The 14,217-nt window shown below is 46.9% G+C and overlaps 4 protein-coding genes across 4 annotated transcripts; 1 reads left to right on the forward strand and 3 right to left on the reverse strand.

Moving 5' to 3' along the window:
• Positions 1 to 3,515: 3,515 nt before the first annotated feature.
• On the reverse strand, positions 3,516 to 4,857 carry J4E87_010588 (uncharacterized protein; the record flags this gene model as incomplete). The annotated part of the gene is made up of 3 exons (XM_049382160.1): positions 3,516 to 4,138; positions 4,203 to 4,432; positions 4,745 to 4,857. The coding sequence occupies 3 exons, from the start codon at positions 4,855 to 4,857 to the stop codon at positions 3,516 to 3,518; spliced, it is 966 nt and encodes a 321-aa protein (XP_049228068.1).
• Positions 4,858 to 6,461: 1,604 nt separating this feature from the next.
• Positions 6,462 to 8,997, reverse strand: J4E87_010589 (uncharacterized protein; the record flags this gene model as incomplete). The annotated part of the gene is made up of 7 exons (XM_049382161.1): positions 6,462 to 6,565; positions 6,687 to 6,782; positions 6,889 to 7,752; positions 7,840 to 8,251; positions 8,299 to 8,581; positions 8,861 to 8,910; positions 8,989 to 8,997. The coding sequence occupies 7 exons, from the start codon at positions 8,995 to 8,997 to the stop codon at positions 6,462 to 6,464; spliced, it is 1,818 nt and encodes a 605-aa protein (XP_049228069.1).
• A 238-nt stretch (positions 8,998 to 9,235) lies between these two features.
• Positions 9,236 to 10,718, reverse strand: J4E87_010590 (uncharacterized protein; the record flags this gene model as incomplete). The annotated part of the gene is made up of 4 exons (XM_049382162.1): positions 9,236 to 9,257; positions 9,307 to 10,400; positions 10,493 to 10,596; positions 10,676 to 10,718. The coding sequence occupies 4 exons, from the start codon at positions 10,716 to 10,718 to the stop codon at positions 9,236 to 9,238; spliced, it is 1,263 nt and encodes a 420-aa protein (XP_049228070.1).
• A 1,288-nt stretch (positions 10,719 to 12,006) lies between these two features.
• Positions 12,007 to 13,359, forward strand: J4E87_010591 (uncharacterized protein; the record flags this gene model as incomplete). The annotated part of the gene is made up of 1 exon (XM_049382163.1): positions 12,007 to 13,359. The coding sequence occupies one exon, from the start codon at positions 12,007 to 12,009 to the stop codon at positions 13,357 to 13,359; it is 1,353 nt and encodes a 450-aa protein (XP_049228071.1).
• Between the last annotated feature and the right edge of the window lie 858 nt (positions 13,360 to 14,217).

Below are 14,217 nucleotides of genomic sequence, written 5' to 3' on the forward strand. Positions count from 1 at the left end.
AAAGTAATTATTAGAAAGTAATAGCTCTAGTACTACTTAAGTATTTAGTTTAGTTAGAAAGTAAAACTTATAGATACTATTCTAGAGTTTTAGAGAAAGTTTATAAATATAATAGATAAGATAGCGTAGATTATTTAAATTATTAAATTCTTTCTTAGAATAATATAGATAGATTATATTCTTAGTAATAGTAATTACCTTTATATAAAAACGCTTATTACTTAGATTTAGTAGATATAATATTTCTACTATTATTTCTACTTTAGTAGAAGATAGTTAGTTTAATATAGTAAAGTCTAATATTATTAAACTTCTAACTACTAGTAATTTAGCTATATATTAGTATTAGAGTTTAAGATAATTTTTAGTTTTATAATTAACTTACTATATACTTAATAAATAGTAAGATAAAAAAAAAAAAAAAGAAAAGATAGAAATACTAAGGTATAAGTAATAGCTTATAAAATATACTAGTATTATCTAAAAAGTAAGATAAAATAAAATAAAGTAAAAGAGAAAGTAAAAGAAAGTATATAAAAGAAAGTAGAAGATAAAAGAGTATAGAAGATAAAAGAGTATAAAAGATAAAAAAGTATAAAAAGTAAAAAAGTATAAAAGATAAAAGAGTATAAAAGATAAAAAAGTGTATAAAATAAAAAGTATATAAAGTAGAAGAAGATATAAAGTATATAAGTAGAGAGTATTAGATATAACTTACTTTAAGATTAGTATATATAAAGTATATAGGCATATAGTAGCTAGACTACTATAAGATATATAATACTATAAAAGTATATAGAGTCTAATTTCTAAAGATATAAAAGTAATATAATTTTAATTATAATTCTTTTAGTACTATACACTTTACTATATAATAATAATAGTAGCTTTATCTATAAGCTAAATATTTAGTTTATTAAAGTATTAGAGATAATCTACTTTAGAATTAGTGTATATAAAGTGTATAGATATATAGTAGCTATACTACTATATTACGTATAATAAAGTAATAGTATATAGATAGTAAATTCTAAAAAAGTAGAAGTAATATAATTTTAATTATAATTCTTTTAGTACTAGATATATAAGTAAGTAATTATAGTAGTAGTAGAAATCTATTTAAAAGAGTAACTAGAAAAGTTTTTTTTATTTATAGTAAACCTAACTCTCTAAGTCTCTTACTAAACTAGAGTAGTATAGACTACTTATAGTAGACTTTAACTTAAAGTTTATATATCTAATACTAATAGATAATATAAGTTAGCTTAATTTACTAGTATAAATAGTACTAATATAAGAGAATAGATAATTTTAGATATACTTTAATATTAAAATTCTATTAATTTATATATATAAATAGATAGACTTTTATAAATATAAAAGATTAGATAAATCTAGTAATATCTAGAGGTTTATATATATATAATATTAGAACTTTATCTAGTAATATCTAGAAATTTATAGATATAAGATATTAGAATTTTATTCTAAGAATATAGATATAATCTAGTAGTAAAGTTTCTATTTATAAGATAGTAGAAAATAAGTCTAGAAGTTATAATACTTATATTATTAAGTATACTTCTAGAGTTAGCTTATACTATTAATATACTTCTAGAGTTAGCTTATAGTATTAAGTATACTTCTAGAGTTAGCTTATACTATTAAGCGCGCTTTTAGAGCTAACTTATACTACTAGTAGACTTTTAGAGTTAGCTTATACTATAGAGTATACTTTCTAGATATACTTATAGTAGAAAACGCGCTTCTAGAGCTAGCTTATAGTATTAAATAAGCTTTTAGATTTAGAGTTAGCTTAAGCTATATAGCTAGTACTAGAATCTAGTAGTATATAGACTAGATTTTCTAGAATTTTATAGTAAAACTTATAAATCTAATAGAGTTAGTATTATTAATAATAAAGAATTTACTAGTAAAATATAAAATAGTTTATAAGATAGTATTATTTATAAATTATTTTATATTAGTAGATTATTTAAAATAGTAAAGAAAATACTATATAAAATAGTATTATTACTAAAATAAACTTTATTAGTAAAATATAAAATAGTATATAAAATACTATATAAAATAGTATTATTTATAAATTATTTTCTATTAGTAAATTATTTAAGATAATAACAAAGCTATTATATAAAATAGTGTTATTAGTAAATATCTTTTTACTACTAAAGTATAAGATTATATATAAGATAATATATAAAATACTATTACTTATATTTTCTTTTATATTAGTAAATTATTTAATATACTAAATAAGATATTATTTTAAATAGTATTATTTATAAATAATTTAAGATACTAAGTAAAATACTATATAAGATAGCTTTACTATTAGATATACTTTTAGTAGTAAGATAAAAGATATAATATAGAAAAATCTAATTAGTAAATATCTATTTATTAGTAAAATATAAGATAGTAAATAAGAAAGTATTATCTATATATTATATTTTATAATATAATTATTTAAAAAAGTAAATAAACTATTATATAAAATACTTTTATTACTTAATATCTTTTTATTAGTAGAATATAAAATACTATATAAGATAGTATATAAGATAATATATAAAATAGTATATAAGATAGTATATAAAATAGTATATAAAATAATATATAAGATAATATATAAGATAGTATATAAGATAGTATATAAGATAGTTATATTTATAGATTATATAAGATTCTACTATAGAATAAGGTTTCTAAATATATATAGACTTTTTTTATTCTAACTTATCTTAGTAAGTACTTAATCTTTTAAGCTAATATATTAAATACTATAATATATACTACTATTCTATAATATTCTTAAAAAAAAAGTAAAAAAAGTTTATATTTTTTCTAAAACCTAACTCTAAAGTCTATACTATAGTTTATATAATTATAGTCTATTATTATCTATTCTAATAAAGTTAGCTTTAGCTATACTTATCTATACTATAATTTTCTTAGATTTAATTAAGATTAGGTTATAGCTATTACTAATATAATCTAATCTTAACTAGATTTATATCTATTTACTATAATACTTATAAGTCTTAGTAGATCGATATTTAATTTTATAGATAGATAGAGTAATAGAGATATAGATCTTCTCTTTAAGTTCTTATCTTTCTTGCCTAGCTTTGTTTTGCGCAAGCTTCTTCTTTCCGCGTGCTTACTACATCTACAACTCTTTCTTCTTTGCGCGCTTCTGTTTCTTCTCTTGTACTCTTCTTCGCGGCGTAGAAGAGATTTGCGTCGCGGACGGCTGCATAGCTTCGCGTTTAGATCCGCGCTGCCTACCGTGTTCGCGACGTCGATTGCTGCGCTCGCGATAGCCAACTCGCCGTACCCGCGAATGGTCGCATGCGTGGAAAGCAACCTGCAGAACGCGCATCCCGCTGCTTGCCGAAGCAACACGCCGTAGGCGTGAGCGAACTAATTCTGCGCGCAGACAGTCGCACGTTGGGAAATGTCTGTGAAGGTTCCTCGCCACCGGGTACCTGTCATCCGTCTTCCATTTCGATCATTTGTACCGTCGCATAGAGATGCGGTGCTTTGGCACTTTTGTTCTCGTGGATCCATGCGACCGTTGTGTCCCAAAGGTTTTCCAACTCGTCGAGGTCAAGGCTGACATCTTGGGCTGCGTCGTCCGACATATCCTTGTTTGCCTTTAGCCAGAGCATCATTCTGCTTCGGTCCACCTCGCTACCGCGGCCGCGCCGCTTGGCCCACCGGAGGAAGGCTTGGAAGAACTGCTCTCCCGATTCCTCGGGGTTGAACGAGATGCTGATTGGCGTTGTGCCCCAGAAGCCCCTCACTTGGAGCTGTCCGCTTGTAGCCGCCTGACTTGCAATGGGCAACGTTGCGTGGTTTGGTCGACCGAGAATGGCGGGTGCTGTTTGTGCGCTGTGAGCGGGTGGTTCGTGTCCTCGTATGCGCTGTGCTTCCTGCATGGCACTCATGCGATCGTATGTCCTTTGAACTTCAGGTTGTGGTTGCATAAACGAGGGTTGGTACGAATACATCGGCGCAGTCGGCGCTCGCGGAGGAATCGCTGGGTCGGACTCGTCGACGGTGACGAAGCCTGGTTGGTAGCGGCCCTGCGGTGAAGCTGCTTCTTGGACGTCTTTTGTTGCGACAGAAAGATCAGCCTGGCTGCGCGCACATCCGATAGGGCGTCGCAAACTGACCTGATGGAAACTGGTGCTCCATGGACTCGTCAGCCGCGAGAGCCACATCGCTGTCCAGCAGAGCTTTTGGCACAACGTAGAATCTGGCCTCATCTGTCGTCAACTCGCCGGGTCGACGCCATGTCAGATCCACTGCGGCGCTCACGTTGACTGATCTCTGTGAGCCAGGCACGTTTACCGACTCATTGACGCGCTTCTGTTTGCCACCAAAGCCACGATTGTACATGGTTCTGTCCCGGATGAGATTATGTCTTCCAGGAGTGCATTTGGATATGACTAGGTGTTCTTTCTGATCGTCGTCGCATGACAGCAACCATATCTTCTCAACGCCCGGAGCTGTCAGACTTGAGCCCTGGGACTTTACCGAACCTGCGCTGTTGGAAGGGGTGGGTAGGCCGTGTCCAGCATCTGGGTTATCCTGGCGATGCGCGGCGTGCGGCAAAGAAGAACCATGACGGTGTGATTGCTTTGGTAAGGCTCCGGGCTGCTCTTCAAAGGTCGTGTTGAGCCTTGCCGGAGATGGGTTATGTTGTCCTACGTACCGCTCGGTCCTTTCGCAGATCTTCTCATCTTGGAGGTAATCTATCAGAAGCTCCATTACCTTGGAATGATATCCATTGAGGAGCTTCTGCGCTAAGGTATGGCGATCCCCCATCGCGCGCGATGTAAAGCGTTCCTGTAGCACCTAGCCTTGGATGTGCGCGCAGCTTCAAGATGCGCCTGATAACGCTGAAATGGGCGCTGGAGTGGGCGCTGGGGTAGGCGCGTGGCCAATGCGACGCTCTACTTGGAAGCCATGATGCGCAAAGACCTAGCGACGCTGGTAGTGTTGTGGGAGTTCGTTTCCGTGTAACTGCGAGGTGGGCTATGCGCCGTAGTATCGCGCGGGACCTGCTTCGAGGTAGGAACATTAAGTGGGGCAGATCTCCAACCTGCGCTTGCGTTTGCATCATCAGCGCACAGCGCGACCGAACGTGGCGTCGCTCATCCTTGTGAGACGCTATACCGCTCGCAATTCACCGGTGGCGACGCGGCAAATCATCTGATGAGCGGGACCACCCACACGTGACAGCGTATCCCCGCGATTACGCGCATGCGTGTTGGGCAACCTGTAGGAACACTCGAACTCACACATCCCGCGTTCGATGCGGCCATGCGCCGAGTGTGCGCGCGCAGAAGTCACATACAGCGCCCTCCCCGGCTAGATGCCTTCTTCACCCGCCCTTCTCTTCCTGAATTCACTCGTCACGAATCATGAGTAGCTTTTATCGAAGCGATACCAGCAATTCGGCTCACGACACCAGAAATGCGTCTAGATCAAGTGTATCTGTGTTTGGACATCCTGCAGAGGCAAATCAAGTGACGCGGCAGTCAGGCGCCATTGGGAACAGGGCCTACGACAATACGCTGCAAATCAATGGGCACGTCGCGGATAAGGTCAGTAGCTATAACATGTCAGTGCTTCTCATCCTTGAGCCGAGCGACGTATTGACTGAGTACCAGTAAGTACTTCATTGTCGGATGCCACGGTTGCGACGTCGCAAAAGTCATGGCAGGCAAAGGATTGGCTTTGCCGTTCCCCGCTCCAGTGTCAAGCCAGCCTCGCCTTCCAGCGCAGGCGCAACATTCTGGTCGTTTCAACATCGTGAGCCAACCGATCCAAGTCAAGCTTGCTGTCACTGACCATGCGCAAGGTTAACAAGGGAGAGATCGCATCGTTTCTCAATGCGAAACGGTACATATCGATCGTGTCCAAAAGGACCGAGAAGGCAGCATCCGTCTGCGTGATCTATCCTCGGAGGGTACAAGATGACTTCGTCTCGCCCAAGATCGTCGACCGGCTAGGTCTGGAACCGCGCTTCGACTCTGGGCATGTAAGCTCGATTGTATGGGATGAAGAACGTCTTACTTCCACCGGCGGATTCGTGGATGTTTCCTTTCCGCTGTCAGGTAGCGATAAGGGTGTCGTGCGCCGTCTTCACATCTTGGAGAACTCGCCTTTCGATGTGCTTCTCGGTAGTCCTGCGGTCCGTTCCTCTTTTCTGCGAAAGCAAAAACCTCTGCTCAGGTAGTATGAGGAAATGCGACAACTCGTCGTCAACCAGCCGCCCACAACTCCCGGCTTCCGTGCAAGCCGATGGAGACCTCTTTCTCATCCTTTACATTATTCAACGGGCGGTTTCAGTCATCGTATTCTTGTGTCTGTTGCGGAAGTAGGCTGATAGAGAGCAGCTCAAGGTAACAAATAGGTTGGATGAATCAGTCGAAGCTGGTCTTCGGCGCCTTTCGGTGTTCATAGAAAGCGTAATCCTGGAAGATCTGAAGACTGAACTTGCTCGTTGTGTGCTGCATGCATACCATGTCTATGCGACCAAACCCGGTCAGATGGGAAGGGTTCCAATATGACATCTCGCGAGAAGAACCAGATACGCGCGCCAAAGCAACGTACCATGTACCTTGATCCCTACTTCCCGATCACACTACCTACAAGTTCCGCAACCGCAATCATCTTCTCCTCTTGCAACCTCCGTCCAACAAGCTGCACACTAACATGCGCGCCGTCATAGATCCCAGGGTCATCTGCACTCCTGTTAGCACTCCAATCTCTTCCCTATCCGATATCCCCCCGCGCTCCACACGAGGCAACAACAACCCAACGTACTCAAAAGTCTTCGCGTGCACTTACAATCATCCTGGATACTCTTATCCTGCTCATCAAGCGCCTTAAACCCCTCCTCCTTCACATCGACCTTCTTATCCACAGTCGTAACCGGTACAACAACACTCGTATAATCCAACGCATTAACCCAAGTCGAATACCCATAATACCTGAACCTCTCCCTCCTACTTGCCGGGAACGGCGCAAGCGGACAAATCACCGCATCAACCGGCCTCCCCGTACTCGTTTTATCCACAGTACCATTCCAATACTCCATGTACTCCTTCTTCAGGCTTCTCAACTCCACATTCGTAGCCGCGATGTCCGTAGCGCTGAACTCTTTCTCGACACCTTGGTAAAACGTCACTTGCGGCGCCATGGGTTCGCCGGAGAGCGCAAACGCGGATTTAACGTCTTTACCCGCGTCGTAGATCCAGGGGCGGAAGCCGACGTCGTTGATGGTGCGATGAGACGGTGGCTGCCAGTCTATCACCTCATGACCAGCGGCGCGCAGCGCTTCCACAACAGTTTCAATAGCGCGGCGGACGGGGGGCGTGGGATTCACAACACCATCCGTCATTAACAGACCGAAGCAGAGTTTCTTTGCGGACGTAATCTCAGCTTCTTGGTCCGGGCGCCACGGGATTTCGTGGACGAGCGGGTCGTGGAGCCAGGGGTTTTGTTCGAGCAGGGCTTGACAGGCGAGGCGTAGGGATGCTGCGTTTGTGGCGAGGGGTCCGACGACGGAGAGGACGGTGTTTTGGCCGTCCATGGAGTTTGCCATGCCTTCGTAGGGGAGGCGGCCGGTGGAGGGGCGGATGCCGTAGAGGCCGTTGAAGGCGGCGGGGATGCGGATGGAGCCGCCGATGTCAGTACCGAATCCTAATGGCGCTGTTCAATGTCAGTGATCCACAGTTTCTTCGTCTTGAATGCGAATGCTCATAGCGATTGCCATATCTCAGACGGTGGTCCACTTACATCCTCTCATACCGATCAACGCGCCCTCGCCACCGGAGCTACCACCAGCCGTAAGATTCCTATTCTTCGGGTTCAGGGTAAACCCAATGATGTTGTTAATCGTCTCCCCGCTCATAAGCGTATGCGGCACGCTGGTCTTGCAGTACAACACAGCTCCCGCCTTACGCAGTATCTTCACCATCTCACTCTCAAACACCTTCTCTTTACCGGTACCTTTCTTGCCTTCAAAGGTGCCAATCCAGCCGACGTAGCCCATACTGGTCTCCACATCCTTGACGTGAAACTGGTCTTTGAGTGAGATGGGTACGCCATGGAGGGGACCGATGGTCTTTTTGTGTTTCGCGTAGTACGCGTCGAGCGCTTTTGCATCCCGGATGGCGGCATCGAAGAAGATCTCGTGAAGACATGATAGCTATTCATTTAGCATTATCCACTGCACGTATCAGATGTGCGACGTACCAATTGATGCGCAACTGCAGCTCGGTGGCAGAATGCCCTCGTGACTTCTTCAGCGGTCCACTTCCCCTCAGCAACGGTCTTTGCGATCACATCGGCGCTGCTTTCAGTGATGTCCAGCTCTTGCTTGCTGAAGTACTGCTTCACATAGTCTGTGACATCGACACGTTCTTCTACCGATGGCAACTTCTCTAGTCGCCATTCCGAGGGTATGGCAGCCAAGATAGCTTCGCGCTTCTTAGCAGCGGTCTCTTCCCACGATGATGTCGTCATGATGTCGGTTGAGCTGATTGCAGAAGAGACAAAGGCAGTTTCTCGCAAGTATTTGGTGTTTGAGGGGAGGCTCGCAGCAAGTTGGGGACGGGAGCGGTTCCGGAGTTAAGATATGCAGCCGCGGGAATGACGTTGAGGGTCGACGGTCGTTGATAGCTTCGAAGCTACCCAACGGCCAAGTGGGGTAGCTATCGGGTAGTTGTTCTAAGCACCTTCCACATTAGCGTAGCTTCACATTTCATGGCATGTCTCAGTAGGTCAATGCAGGGTAATGTCCTGCCGATGCGCATACCGCAGAGGGTGAACATGAGGGGCAGCCTGAGGCGGGGGTTGGAGCGATCGCTGGGTCATAGATACGATGTTCAGCCGACCAACTCCACCTCGGCAATCGGGGTAACTCCAAATAGTTCTCGTCCATACTCCACGCATGACAACGGATCTTGGTGTATCTCGTGATTCAACGACTTTCTTCGCTACGTAGGTATCTGGGATAAAGGCAACAAGGAGAGCTGATAACGAACTCAAAGGAGAACGCCAGGCCATGCGAAAGCAAGCAAGGTGCTAAATGCCGACCGCTCGAGAAGGAGTTGAAGAATGTCGCTAGACTAGAAATGAAACGAGGTGTGACAGTCTACGTGGTCGGGGTTGTGGTATCTCAGGAACGACTTTATACGGTCTCGACGTAGTTGCTGTGGCGGTCAGTGGAGTGTTCATGATGGCATGGCCTATGCGACTTACCTTGGGAAGATGCCCTCTCGGCTTCCGACTCTGCCTGTCCACCAGTCGGTCTCGTTATCCGTTCTCTTCAGAATTGTGATGATCTCGCCCTTCTTAAAGCCGAGATCGCCCGGCTGGTCCGCGTCAAAGGTGAACTTGGCAATTGCCTGGTCGGACTGCAGTCCTGCCTTCTTCTGCCCCGTGGTTTGTCCAAATACTGGCTTCGGCGCCGTCGGTCGGCCAGGCTTGCGGTCGCTGTACGAGTAGTCGTCGCCGAAGGTGGAAGAGCGGCTCCGGTTGTCCATGCGGTCGAATGTCTCGGTGGGGTTCGCACGTGTGGAGAAGGAGCGGTTGAGGCCGCCGGGTGCCGAGGACGGCTGTCGGTCGTATACGTCGTCCGCCCATGTAGATGAGTGCTGCGGTCGGTCTCTGTACTCGTAGTCATTGGGTGCCTGGCCCATGGAGCCGGTGCGGTCACGGCGCACGCCTTCGCCCATGGCCGAGCCCTCGCGGCCCTGCCATACTACGTTGTCGCGCGAGTTGTCGTAGACGGGGATGTCGTTGTACATGGCGTCGTTGGTAACGTTCTGCGCGCCTCCCACGCCGGCAAAGACTCTCGAGTTGAGCACCTGCAGGAGTGGCGCGGCGGCTGGTGGTGGGGGAACCTGTCCGCTGAGGATCTCGCGGGCAGTCCATCGGCGGCCGTACAGCTTCTCGTTGGCATCTCTCCGCTCAATGATGCCGCTTCCCTCCAGACTGACACCGGCGAACAGTCCCTTTGTCTTGCTGTAGCTGAAAATACCAGCCACGCCCTTCAGACTCGCCGCGCCGGCAGCCTCGGCATTGCGACCGACGGGCCCCGCCGCGATGGAGACATTGCCGCCCAATGTCAGCGAGCCGGCCTGCGCAAATGTACGGACAGCGGATGCGTCGTTGAGGATGAAGACGAAGTCGGTGAGCTCAAAGCCAATCTGTCCGCCGAAGCCGCCGCCGATGGTTCCGATGGCCGTGGGTGCCGACCACGATCCGTCTGCGAGGCGGGCGACGACGACGCCCGATCCGAATCGCGCTGTGCCGAGGAAGCCGGCCTTGAAGACTGTGAGAATCGCGAGGCCCTGGGGTGTGTCAGCATCTCATCATGTGTTGTTGTCTGCTGTGGTGTTTGCCTGGGCAGCTTCGTGACACCGGATGCGCATCGAGTGCTTACCTTTGCATTGGCAAGGACATTGGGCGGGATAATCTTATCGGGGCCAAAGGCCTGTCTGGGGTCGACAAAGGATGCTAGAATCTTTCCTGTCTTGCGACATTCGCCTGAGAGCACAGCTGTTAGCGACGTCACCGGACCGCGAGCCGCGCATAAACAAAGCGGGCGGCATGTGACATGGCTTACTGCTCATGGACGAGGGCAGCGGGTTGTTGAGACTGAAACCCATCTTGGCGCGCGTGTGGGGGGAGAGTATGAGGTAGAGGGCGTTGCGGAGAAAGAGCGCGGCTGCGTTGCTTATGCCTGCGCTGCCGATGGCGATGGGCAGGAAGCATGGCGGGCGGCCGAGGCGGGGATTATGTCATTGCTTGTGGCTGTGCCTGGCACCCGACGCGTCCGCCCTTGGCGACACCTTGATCAAGAACACGACACGACACGACATTCACAACATCGCCACATGTCACGGGATGCATTCACTGACTGCACGGCCTTCCAGCCATCGCTGTCGCTGTCGCAAGAGCCATTGATCTACTACCACGCGTCCCGCTCACGCCAAGCCAACTGCGGAAGACTTGATCATCCTTCACTCACTAACCGCCACTTACCAAGTCACATCCAGTGCACAGCAAGTGAATGATTCGCGTCCACGTATACAGTGTGGAACGTTCAACATACTGCGCCACATCATCTTTGCTGTCGCATTTCTTACCCTCATCCAACCTGTCCGTCACACCAAACGTCGTTGACCCCGCATCGTCACTGTCACCCGTGCGAAGAAGGAGCGATGGGTGGACTCTTTGCGGCTCGCGTCAGGTATCGCTTTTACTCAGCCCTACACTCTTCTCGCGCCTACGCTTTTACTGCCGAGACTTCAACTTGGGCGCATTGAATCTGGTCACGTGCTCTGCCATGTCGTTGTCCACGCGGTATCTGCCGCAGGTAACTAAGACGTCCTTGAGCCTATACAATACCGCGACTTCTACTGGCTGAACTCGCCTTTCGAACCACATTGAACAAGACGTATGTTTGACATGCATCGCCTTTGAATCTCGCTACTGGCAAGACGAGATGCTGCAGATGAAGCGAGAAACTTTGAGTCACCTTCAAGTCAAGCGAGGCTGTCTTGGAATCTTCCGCCCATGCAAAACGCATGGCAGACTCATAGACGCAGAAACTGCGCATGCGACCCACAAACAATACGGTACTCACAGAATCTACAGCATCTTGATTACTACTCTTCCCGGGCACTAAACCCGATTTTGCTAACTCCCTCACCACGCGCTACCGCGAAGGATCAGTTGGTACAGTTATAGTAGCGCATTACAAATTTCTGACTCGAAGCGAAAAGTCAGCACTGCGTACTCACGCCCTGGCGTTCATCTTTACGCCCTACATGTTGACCAGATGACGTAGATGAGTACCGCGGTCCTCTCGCTTTGACATCGACATAAAGGAACGCGCCTGGCGCTACCCGTGCAACACGACAAGGCCGATCCAAAATGTCAACAACCCAAACCATGTTCGCCCTGCGTGACCTCTCCTCACCAGCAGACTCCCAAGTCCATCTCAACCCCAGCAAACCCTCCTTTCCACCCTCGCAAGAACCTGACTCATCCGGCCTTGGAGACTCCGAGCAGCCACCCGCCGATGCAGCAGAAGCCATCCCAGACGGCGGCTACGGCTGGACCGTCGTCGCATCCTGCTCCTTCCTCCTCTTCTGGATCAACGGATACACAACTGCATGGGGCGTCCTCCAAACCGCCATTTTGAAATCGCCTGCGCTAAACACCAATCTGCGCACCATCACTTTCGTCGGCAGTTTGTACATGGCTGTCATGGTCGCTTTTGGCATCGGCGGGATAAGAGTTATGAGGTCTTTCGGTGTGCGATACACTGGCCTTGCTGCGACGATTCTTTTCGGAATGAGTCTGGTTGCTACGAGTTTTACCTTGGATCATCTCGGCGGGTTGTTTTGTATTGCGGGCTTGTCCATGGGCGTTGGCACGTCGCTGTTGTATGCGGCGACTAACAGCCTGCCGTTGCAGTGGTTCAGCTCTAAGCTGGGTATTGCCAATGGCGTCGTCAAGGCTGGTGGCGGTGTTGGCGCGACTGTGCTTCCCCTTGCTTCGCAGGCACTTATCGACAAGTTTGGACTGCAGTGGACGTTTCGCATCTTGGGCATCCTTATCATGGCGACTGGGATTCCGTGTACACTGGCGTTGAAGGAACGCGCCACGACTGGCACGCTTTCGCGGTTCGATTGGTCGCTGTTGAAGAACGTCCCTTTCCTCACGCTGACCATGGCCGGCGCAGTCGGCGTCTTCGCACTCTTCGTACCGCCTTTCTTCTTACCGCTGTTCGCGAGCTCGATCGGTCTGTCAGCTGGAACTGGTGCAGGACTGGTTGGTGGATTCGGTGCGGCAACAGCAGTCGGTCGTATCTTGGGCGGATGGACATGCGATAAGATCGGGGCCTTCAACACGTTGATGATCACCTGCCTGGTCAACTCAGTCAGCATGCTAGCCATCTGGCCAGTCAGCACGTCTTTGGCTCCTCTGTCCGTCTTCGCTATCGTAAACGGTTGTGCGAATGGCAGCTTCTTTGTCAGTCTGCCGGTTGCTGTCACAGTCGTCGCCCCACATTCTGCAGCCGCGTCCATCGCTCTGATGGTCTTCTTCTGGACTCCGGGTTATCTTCTCGGCGCTCCCCTTGCGGGCCTGTTGATTGAAGCGACTGGTGCGGCGGACTCTACGTCGATTGGACCGTACAGGGCTGCTATCTTTTACGCTGCGGGCACGGGTGCTCTCGCCACTTTGCTTGTCCTCGTCGCACGCCTACGTTTGGACACCAAGGTTCTGAAGCGATTGTGATGAGCCCTTCTACTTAGTGGGGCAACGTTGACGAATTTCATCATATCGCCATGATCGGATCAGTCCCTCTTGCACGAGCGCAAGGCGACGACGTCGCAGACCATCTATGTACCTGTGTCGATACCGTACAACAACTCCAACAAATAACTTTTCACTTCTTCCTTCGCCCAACTCATTTTAATAGCGTTCTCGGCCAACTTTTGAATCTCCATATTGGTAAACCCGCAATACTTCTTCGCCACGAGCAAATTCTCCCACACCCACGTATCCTCCATAAACGCCGGATCGTCACTCGCAATACTGATCATAATCCCGGCGTCGAAGAGAGCGCGAATGCGGTCAAACACCTCGTCAATCGGTTGATGCCGAATATAACTCCAAGGACAAATCGTCATCCCAAGCCCCTTCTCTTTGATCAGCGCCATAAGCTCCTTATCACCAGCAGCGTTGAGTCCATGGTCGATTCGATCAGCACCCGTGCCCGCGATACTACATGCCACCTGCCGGATGTGTTCGAGCGGATACGGCGTCCCAACATCACAATGCGCCGTAATTCGAAACCCATCCTTCCTTGCCCTCATAAAGATCTCATCAAACAGCTCAGCCGGCCTACCAACCTCATTCGAATCAAGCCCAATACCAACGATCACATCGCGGTACGGAAGCGCAGCCTCGTAATGCCGCATCGCGGACTCTGGTGATTCGTCGCGCAGGAAACACATTATCCATTTGGACTTGACCTGCATTTTTCAATCATCAATCAGCAAAGACGTATCTCTTAAAAATTGAGGAGAGACGTCTTGGGGCGGGCTTACATTAAGAATCTGCTCCGCATCCCACATCGCCTCTCTAAACCCT

The sequence above is a fragment of the Alternaria ethzedia genome (assembly GCF_023757985.1).
Source record: "Alternaria ethzedia strain BMP 0044 chromosome Unknown scaffold_52, whole genome shotgun sequence".
In the NCBI taxonomy this organism is placed as follows: Eukaryota; Fungi; Ascomycota; class Dothideomycetes; order Pleosporales; family Pleosporaceae; genus Alternaria; species Alternaria ethzedia.